The sequence below is a fragment of the Carlito syrichta genome, unplaced genomic scaffold (genome assembly GCF_000164805.1).
Source record: "Carlito syrichta isolate Samal-C Ts95f unplaced genomic scaffold, Tarsius_syrichta-2.0.1 Scaffold92608, whole genome shotgun sequence".
In the NCBI taxonomy this organism is placed as follows: domain Eukaryota; kingdom Metazoa; phylum Chordata; class Mammalia; order Primates; family Tarsiidae; genus Carlito; species Carlito syrichta.
Genome location: NW_007036704.1, coordinates 315033 through 324932, shown reverse-complemented (window position 1 = coordinate 324932; position 9900 = coordinate 315033). Strand labels below are relative to the sequence as shown.

Below are 9900 nucleotides of genomic sequence, written 5' to 3'. Positions count from 1 at the left end.
CAATGAGGTCGAAGGCAGCGGTGGGGCCATGTTGGTTGAGGGCAAAACCTGGTTCGGTTCTCTTGATCCGTCGCCTAAGCGCCGGAAGTGACGTCATCACTGGCGGAAACTCAGTTTGCCTCGGTATGTGAAATAATGGCTGCGGCCGGTTTGGCCAGTCTTTGTAGAAGAGTCTCAACCACCCTGAAGGTTTCCAGGTCGTTACTAACGCCTCAGGTCCCTGCCAGCTCAAGGTGAGTGATATATGGAGTAGGTTTGTCCACCTCTCTAAACTGGAATCGCGTTTAGTTTGCGAGATGTCGAGCACCGCTCAGGGATGAAAAGGCCACTTGGATGGCAGAGCCAGAACCCACTTTCGTAAGGAGTGAGTGACCTTGGAGAAGTTGCCTGCCTCCGACATTTCCGTTCCTTCAACATTTTGTTGCCGTCTGCTGTGGGCCACACAGCATGTGGAGTTTGCAGATGGCCAGCATTTTATTTTATTTTATTTTTTTGTGCGTTGGAGTCTCACTCTGTCACCCAGGCTGGAGGACAGTGGCACCCTCCCGGACACCGCAGCCTCGACTTGCTGGACTCAGGCGATCTTTCCGTCTCAGCCTTCCAAGTCGAGCCTTCCTTCTCAACCTTCCAAGTAGCTGAAACTACAGGCACGCGCCACCAAACCCGGCTAATTTTTAGATTTATTGTAGACACAAGGTCTCACCAAGTTGCCCAGGCTGGTCTCGAACCTCCGGGCTCAGGCAGTTCTCTCACCTCAGCCTCTCAAAGTGCTGGGATTATAGGCTGAGCCACCGTGCCCGGCCGATGACCAATATTTACTGAAGTAAACGTAGAGGTACAGAATCATCCTCTTGGGCTGGGTGAGTTGGGAAATGAAAGTAGCTACATGAACAGAAAGTCACCCTAAAGGTGTGAGAAAGGAGCATCCTACAAACCGTGTTCTTAATTACGAGGTGGAAACACAGCATGTCTTCTGGACAGACTGATCTTTTTTTATTTTAGGATGTGTGATTTCCTACCGTTTATTGGCATTTGTCTATCATGAGCGGAATTTTATAGTAATAGGGATGTCAGATTATTATTTTTTTTTTTTAAGGAAGTAATATATCTGCTCTTGAACGCACAAGAGATTTTTGAGAATCTGTTAGGTGCTAGTGTATTATTACACTAACCACAGAGATAGGCACTTTTTTTTTTTTTTCACTTGGCAGAGGCTCAGAGGTTGTAACTTGATCAAGGTGGCAAACTTGGATCAAATGTCTTTTCTACTTCATCGTTTTTCTTAAAAGGAAATAATAATTTCAGCTTATAAACTTATAAAGTCTCATCTGTGATTATTTATTTATTTTTGAGATGGAGTCTCACTATGTTGCCCAGACTGGTCTTGAACTTCTGGCTCAATGCAGTCCTCCTGCCTTAGCTTCCCGAAGTGCTGGCATTATAGGCATGAGCCACTGTGATAATTTCTTTAGTTAAGTTTCTAGATGTGAAATACTGAATTAAAGGAGGAAGCACTCTGGGCCCCTTATAAATGTTGCGTAATTGACCTTCAGAATGGTTTGACCTGCTCATGCGCCCACTAGCAGTGTAGGAAGGTCCTAAAAATGTTTCCCTAAAATATAATTGTGTAAATATATAATCTCAGCAGTTACAGAGTAGCAAACTTCTTTAATGCAATTTTTAAAAGTACTTTCTAAAACATAATTTTAATTTAAAAATTTTTTTGGATACAGAGTCTTGCTCTCTTCCTCAGACTGGAGTGTAGTGCACAACTACAGTTCACTGCAGTCTCAAACTCCTTCACTTAAGTAATCTTCCCACCCCAGCCTCCTGGTTAGCTGTGATTATAGGCATGCATCACCATGCCCAGCTAATTTTTTTTCTAGAGATGGGGTCTTGCTATGTTGCCCAGGCTTAAAGCATTTTAAAAGTTTATTGGTTCTTGTACAGAGCCCTGAGTAGATTTTTTAACATTGTAGATAAGGAAATGATTCTGTTTATTGTTTATAAAATCCAAATATAAAACTTTAATCACTTGTTTATATGTGTTCAGTTGCAGGTTTTCTCTTAGTTTGTTGCCTGAGAATACACGCAGTGTCACATCCCTTCAGCAGTGTAGGTTACTTCATACTACATTGTCAAGGAAAGGACTGGAAGAATTTTTTGATGACCCAAAGAATTGGGGGGAAGAAAAAGTAAAATCTGGTGAGATATTTGAATTGGTCAATATTAAATATGTTTATGGAACACTCCATCATTCCATGATTATTTGTCTAGTTTAGAAATTATCTTTCTATTTCTTTTAGGATTGTCCACTAAAGAAAATTGAAAAGACAATATAACAGAAAATTGTTCCTTAACAGGTTGGCAAAAGGTTTAGAAGAGGAATAGGTTGAAATTATTAACAAAGTGAGGTTTAGGGTTTATTTTAAACTTCATTTTTTTAGTGATAATTAAAAATTAATTTATAATAATATAAAGTACTTTGTTATTAGGTTGTGAAAATACATTTTGTATTAATGCTAATATTTTTTAATGCTATTGCCGGGCATATTACGAATATTTTCAAGTGTTACTTAATTTAGTCCTAATTAAACATTACAGTGTATATATTTTACAGTTTAGGGAAACAGATTTTTTTTTTTTTTTTTTTTTTGAGTTGAAGTCTCACTCTGTCACCCAGACCAGAGTGCAGTAGCCGCTCCCGGCCACTGCAGCCTCGACCTGCTGGGCTCCAGCGATCCTTCCACTTCAGGCTTCCTAGTAGCTGGAACTACAGGTGCGTGCTACCACATCCAGCTAATTTTTTGATTTATCGTAGAGATGAGGTTGCCCAGGGCTCGAACCTGCGGGCTTAGGCAATCCACTCACCTCAGCCTCCCAAAGCAATGGAATTACAGGCTGAGCCACCGAACCCAGCTAGGGAAACATTTAAAGAGGTTAAGTAATTTGCCAAGAGCACATAGCTAGAAACATTATTTCATGTTATGAATTATCATTTTAATAGGAGCAGCATGGACTTGTCAGCAATTAAGGAACAAAAGTAACGAAGACTTACATAAACTTTGGTAAGTATGCTGAGTACATTAACATCAGTATTTGAAGTGATTACAGTAAGTCCCCTACATATGAACAAGTTCTGAACTGAGAACATATTCAAAGGTCCAATTTGTTTGTAAGTCCAATAAAGTTAGCATAAGTACCCAACTAACAATCGGCCATATTGTATTGTACTGAAATAGGCTTATAATACTTTTCACACAAATAAAACATAACAAATCCCCAAAATAAAACATTTTTAATCTTACAATATAGTACAACAGTTGACATACAGGGGCTGGCATCAGTTGAACAGGCAAGAAGAGGTACAGGCTGGAGGAGGGAAAGGAGGTGGGACATGGTAGAGCTGAAGGATCATCATCAACAGGAGATGAAGGGCAAGCTGCAATTTCACTCACACCTGACGTTGATGGCACAGGTGCTTGTTTCTTGCTAGATTCAATTCTATGCTTCTGGACATCTTGGGCTTGAAATAAAGATACTGTACAATAAAGTACAAACAAAAGCACAACTACTTACAAAGGATGCATGCTTGTGACAGTGTACACCAGACATATGAACTACATGTGATTGGACATGCAAACACACATTTGCATCTTTGAAAATTCACAGCTTGGAAGTTTATATGTAGGTGACTTACTGTATAGTATAACACTGAAGAAAAGTTTTAGATCTATCTGATATAATAAACTGAGTAAAGTAATTTGTTAAATTAATAACATGTATGTCTAGAAATTTAGAAAAGGAGAGGAGACCATTTTTTGTAAAGGATTACAGCTTGCAAGGTGGCCATTCCAAAGGCTGGCGGGTGTGCCTCCAGCCAAGACCAGAGATAGGTACTTTGAAGGAGAGGTTGGGGTAGGAGCTTTATTTTTTATTTTTTATTTTTTGAGTTGGAGTCTCACTCGGTTGCCCAGACTGGAGTGCAGTGGCCGCTCCCGGCCACCGCAGCCTCGCCTGCTGGGCTCCGGCGATCCTTCGCCTCAGCCTTCTGAGTAGCTGGAATTACAGGCATGCGCTACCACGCCTGGCTGATTTTTTAATTTTTTTATTTACTGTAGAGATGAGTTCTCGCTGCCCAGGCGGGTCTCGAACCTTCAGGCTCAGGCAATCCACTCACCTTAGCCTCCCAAAGGCGCGGGATTACAGGCTGAGCCGCCGAGCCCGGCTGGTAGGAGCTTTACGCTGAACAGGTTGGCTAAATATATGTATTCAGCAGGTTACAGGAAGAGCTATGAATATTCATAAAGGTGGTCCCGACACATGCGTATTGAACAGCATGCATGCATCATCTGACCCATGTTCACTTTGGGGTAGAGACTTAACATTTAAATGTATTACAGTTAGGCCCTATATGTCAAAAGGTCTTTTCAGGACATGAAGGTGTGAGTAACCTGGCTAGAGCCAGACCACGGTCTGTCTTCCTATCAGAAGAAAGTTACTGAGTTCAGTCTTTTGTCCACTCAAAGCTGTAATTATGGCTGATGGAACAGGGGTTCAGTTAGACAGTGACTGCAGTTGTTTTTATTGTTTGTTTGTTTGTTTTGAGAGTTGGAGTCTTACTCTGCCACCCAGGCTGGAGGGCAGTGGCACACTCATGGCCACCCCAGTGTCAATCTGATGGGCTCTGGCGATCCTTCTGCCTCAACCTTCCAAGTAGCTGGAACTACAGGCACGTGCTACTGCACCCAGCTAATTTTGGATTTATTATAGAGATGAGATCTCGTCAAGTTGCCCAGGCTGGTCTCAAACCCCTAGATTCAGGCAATCCACTTGCCTTGGCCTCCCAAAGTGCTGGGATCTTAGGCTGAGCCACCGAGGCCAGCCCTGTAGTTGTTTTAATACTGCTTATTGTAAAGCAAGTGCTTGTTTAGCTGCTAGAGTAAAAGAAAATCCTTGTGGCAATTAGAACACGGTTTATTATCTAAGTGTAGGTTGCATGACTTAACCCTTGCCTGGCATAGCCTTAGAATTTTTTTATAATTTATATTATAATGCCATAAAAACTCTGTTCTGTCAGTCTTCCTCTATTTTGACATTAATATTAGTCAGTTATTTTGTCTAAACTGCAAAAGAAGGGGTATTCACAAGGCATGTCTGACTTCTAGTCCTGTCATGGCTGGCAACTATGTTTTTAAGGTTTTTATTGGGTCCCCTTGGCCAAGAGGGGATCTGTTCATTTGGTGGGAGACTTAGAATTTTATTTTTAGTGTACATCCTGATGTATAAGATCATGAAAGATTTTATAAATATGAGAGATTAGAATATGTTAAGACAAATCTATCACAGTTCTCAAGTTATTGGGAGTTTAGAAATTTTACTGTAACTGCTACCAGTCATACTAATGCCCTTAGTCTAGCAATTTCAGTAAACTAACTAGTAATATAAAATGGGGGAATAGTTGCTTACATTTAGACTTCCCTTTTTTATTCACCTTTTCATGGTCTGTAATCTTTAGCTTATTTGCTTAGGGAGGGGATGTGCTAGAGGGTACATTTAACAGGCAATTTGGTAGATTTTTCTGTCAAGTTCTCTTGAGGAATTAGAGAGTTAAAAGGATTTAAGGCAGGGTTGCATTTTTAATTGACTGTGTTTAGTCCAAAGGTATGTTTTGTGTGGACCATGCTGTTTTTAAAATTGGGAAATTTCACACAAAAAATAAGGATTCCTGTCTTTTCTTGAATAATCAGACCTGTGACTTGACAACACTGGCCCTGCATTCCTACATGGCAACAACCAGCTGTTCTATGTAGCAGCTGCCCCTTCCAGATGGACTAGCGCACAGGCTTCTTGCCCGCCCTGTCCTTTCCACACCCACCTCACTCGCACTAGCACTGTTATTGGCCTGGGCCTCTCCTACACATTTACGTGTTTATCCCCTGACTTAAAGTTGCTTATCTTTTATGGCAGATTAAAGAATTGTGAAGTGTTTGCAATAACCACTGATACTATATTTATTCATTAAAGAAAAATAAGTTGTATGAAAGCACTATTCGTTACTGTGTGTTATCAGTAAAAGGGTAGTTAAGACTGTTGAAACATTCATCATGGCAGCAACCAATCTTCTGCCACTCCTTCCTGTCAAATCATCTTCTTTCATAGTATAAGATACCCTAGTTCCTTTGTTATGTTTTCAGTGCCCTCCACATTTCCTTCCTGTCTTTTTTCCCAGCTCTGATTCTCAAACAGAGGTATTCAGAACACTTGTCCACACTTCAATTCTGTGACTTCAGTACCTTTGATGATGTGTGCTTTCCTTGCCTTTTCATCCCAACCGATCCCATCTCTTCTTTGAAACTTTCCCTGATTGCCTTAGCTAGAAGAGATGTCTCTCACCTCTCCCACTTAATTATTCTGGTACTTGTCTGTCCCACTCAGTATGCTGCATCATTACACTTTTGGAAGCAGCATGGTGGAGTCAAAAATAGCATGGATTTTGTACATGGAGGTTCGATTTTGAATCGTGAATTAGCTGTGTGACCCCAAATACCTTACGTCTCTCAGCCTTAGTTTCTATGTCTAGGAAGTGGAAATGGCACCAACCTCAAAAGGCAGTTGTGAGAATTAAATAATGTATGTAAAGCATGGTGCACACTGCCTGGCATGAAACAGGTGCTCAGTCAATGTAACTTACCTTCTTTCTCTTCTCTGTCCACTTGGAATGTAAGAACTATGCTTTGTGCTTCTCTGTAACTCTTCTAGCACTTAATACAACATGTGGCACATGGAAAGTTTGTTGAACAAATGGATAAGCAAAGGTATTTCTGTATAAAGGATTGTTCTTTGTAGTGATGTTCTGTATATTGAGATTTCTAAGTGATTTTCAAGTACAGGTCATTACTTTTGATGTGAGAAATCACAAGTTTATTAACATAGACTAGCATCACAGGCTTTATGTTCTTTGGTCTAGGTATGTCCTGCTGAAAGAGAGAAATATGCTGCTCACCCTGGAACAGGAGGCCAAGCGGCAGAGGTTACCAATGCCAAGTCCAGAGCGGTTGGAGAAGGTGTGTCTGGGAGGCTGGACTTGTGTGTGGGATTAAAGTGCAAGTGAGTGTGTGGTTCCTAAATTTGTCAAATGGATTTCTTTCTTATTTCGTTTGATCTTTAATAGATTTAGAGTAGTACACCCATCACAGTTACCTTATTTTGGAACATTTTCATCACCCCCGGAAAGAAATTTCAAATACCTGTCTGCAACCATTTCTCATTCATTTCTACAACCCCCAACACATGTGTGGACGAATGTTTTCATTTGAGTAGATACCTGGGAGTGTGGTTGCTGGGTCATGTGGTAAATCCATATTTAATTTGATAAACCACCAAGCTTCTTTCTGAAGCAGTGACATCACTTTACATGTTTGTTCTGTTTTAGCCACTTTCTTAACAACTGGATGATTAACACTTTTTTTTTTACTGTGGCAAAAATATGCAACATGAAATTTACCAACTTGAGCATTTTTAAGTGTACAGTTCAGTAGTGTTTAGTATATTTATATTGTTGGGAAAGGCCATTCTTTTTTTAAACTAGCTTTTCTTCATCATTTAAAGAGAAATCCCTTGTGTTCCTCTTCCCATGCTCAGACTTAAACAATCTTGTATGCTTCTTATTTATCCATCGGCATTTCTCTACACATGAAGCAGTATGTCTAATTATTTTCATTTGCGCAAATGTAGTTCTACTGTATTTACTCTTCTTGAACTTGCATTTTTCACCTACCTAGTATATCCTGAATATCCTTTCATACCAGTATGGAGATTTGCTTCTTTTAAAATATTTAAGAGATCTTTTCTTTGTAGAAGTTTTATATTTTTACTAGCTAGAGTTGTAAGTTTTTCCTGGGTTGCTTTTGAGGTCAGCCCTTAATGATTTTTCTGTGCCGTTGTAACTAGTCGGTGAGACCAGAACCCCATCTCCAAAGGAGCATTAGTCCTGCCTCCCAGCCTCAGCTCCTTTAGACTCCCTTCCTACACTGGTCACAACCATCACTGCCACGTGGCCTTTAAGAGGGAAGGACATGGTATCCCTGGAAGAAATCAAAGAAGGTATGAAATAGAACCTCAACTATTATCCTAATTATGGAGAAGGTTATTCTGACTTAGTGAAAGTTTAGTTATGTAACATTTTTGTTTTTTGACTTTATTTTGACATAATATCAGACTTACAGAAAAATTATAAGCGTAGTACAAAGATTTCTCATACACCTTTCGCCCAGATTTCTCACGCGCCTAGCGTACCACATTCATGTTATCTTTCTGTGTCTTCACCACTCCTCTACACACTTTCTCAAATATTTGAGAATCAGTTTTATATGTAATGTCCCTCTTTTCTTTTGGAGTTGGGATCTCACTCTGTCACCCAGGCTGGAGTGCAGTGCAGTGGCATGATCACAGCTCATTGCAGCCTCGATTTTCTGGGCTCAGGTGATCCTCCTGCTTCAGCCTCCTGAGTAGTTGGGACTACAGGTGTGTGTCACTATGCCCAGCTAATTTTTATATTTTTATTTTTGTATAGAGACGAACTCTCATTATGTTGCCTGTGCTGGTCTCAAACTACAATCCTCCCACCTTGGCCTCCCAAAGTGCCAGGATTACAGGCATGAGCCACTAGACCTAGCCATGATATCCTTTATCTATAATAATTTAATTGTATATTTCTAGAAAAACAAGAATATTGCCTTATCTAACCACTGATAATTTCAAAATCAGGACATTAACATTAATACAGTATTATTTCCTATGATCTACAGATTGTCTTCAGATTATATTGATTATCCCAACAATATCCTTTTTAGGTAAAGAAAATCCTGGATCATGCATTTTCGGTTTTTGTGTCTCTTTAGTCTCCTTTAATCTGAAGATTCGGTCTTTGTGTTTCATGACATTGATTTTTTTTTTGAAGAATATAGGCTGGTCCCTCAGTTTGGGTTTATGTCATGTTTCTCATGAGAAGGTTTGACAGAAATAAATATCAGAGAAGTGATGCTGTTGTATTCTTCACATGCATCAAATCAGGAGGCACAGATGTCAATTTGTTCTGTTATGTTCAACTAGTGTCTCTCCAGTTTCTCCACTGTGTACAATAGTTACTGTTTTTTCTTTTTATCTAAACAAATATGCATTATGTTGAACTCATATAAATATCCTGTAACTCCTCAACTTTCTCGTTTTAGCATCCACTGATGATTTTTGTCTGAATCAATCATTATACTTGCTAAGTGGCGATTTCCTAATCCTATCATTTATTCTACATTTATTGGTTGACTTTTTCTGAAAGGAAGGCATTTCCTTTCCCCTCACCTTTTCTGTATTCATTTATTCCATCCCATCAGTATGGACTCATGGATCCAATTTGTTCAGTGAGTTACAATCCTTTAATACTATTGTTCGCGATTTGGCAAGTGTGAGTTTCTTCCTATGTTCTCATCACTCTTTGATGAGGCAGAGCAAGATGCTTTAGTCTTGTGTTTTCACTGCCCCAGCCCTGGACTCAACCATTTAGCTGTGGAACTTGATTCCTCTTACCTGAGAATAATACAGTTAGAAACAAGTATCTTCACTATAGATGTCTGCATTGCTACATAACATTTATAAAATAATGCCTTTTATTTTCAGGAATATTTGCTAACTCTGCTGTTATAAAACTTAAGTTTTAGGGACTCTAAAATGTACATTAACAAGAAAGGAAGCTTTATAAATAACACAGTTTATTTGATGAAAAACTTTTGCCATAATGGTGCTGTTATAAGACTTTTGAACCCCAGTGATGGAGCTTTTCTGCTTTTTTTTTTTTTTTGAGTTGGAGTCTCACTGTCACCCAGACTGGAGTGCAGTGGCCAC

General features: G+C 39.6%; 1 protein-coding gene across 4 annotated transcripts in view; it reads left to right on the top strand.

Moving 5' to 3' along the window:
- Nucleotides 1–113: 113 nt before the first annotated feature.
- MRPL47 (mitochondrial ribosomal protein L47) overlaps nucleotides 114–9900 on the top strand; it is a 25560-nt gene continuing 15773 nt past the window's right edge. The window contains exons 1-4 of one of the 4 annotated variants that reach the window (XM_021713595.1): nucleotides 120–233; nucleotides 2120–2205; nucleotides 3008–3068; nucleotides 6971–7067. In XM_021713595.1, coding sequence (XP_021569270.1) covers nucleotides 136–233; nucleotides 2120–2205; nucleotides 3008–3068; nucleotides 6971–7067 — 342 coding nt within the window. In that variant the 5' untranslated portion in view covers nucleotides 120–135. Of the gene's footprint in view, nucleotides 234–2053; nucleotides 2206–3007; nucleotides 3069–6970; nucleotides 7068–9900 lie in introns of all 4 variants that reach the window. The other 3 variants (XM_008060503.1, XM_008060495.1, XM_021713599.1) reach the window with 3 other exon arrangements.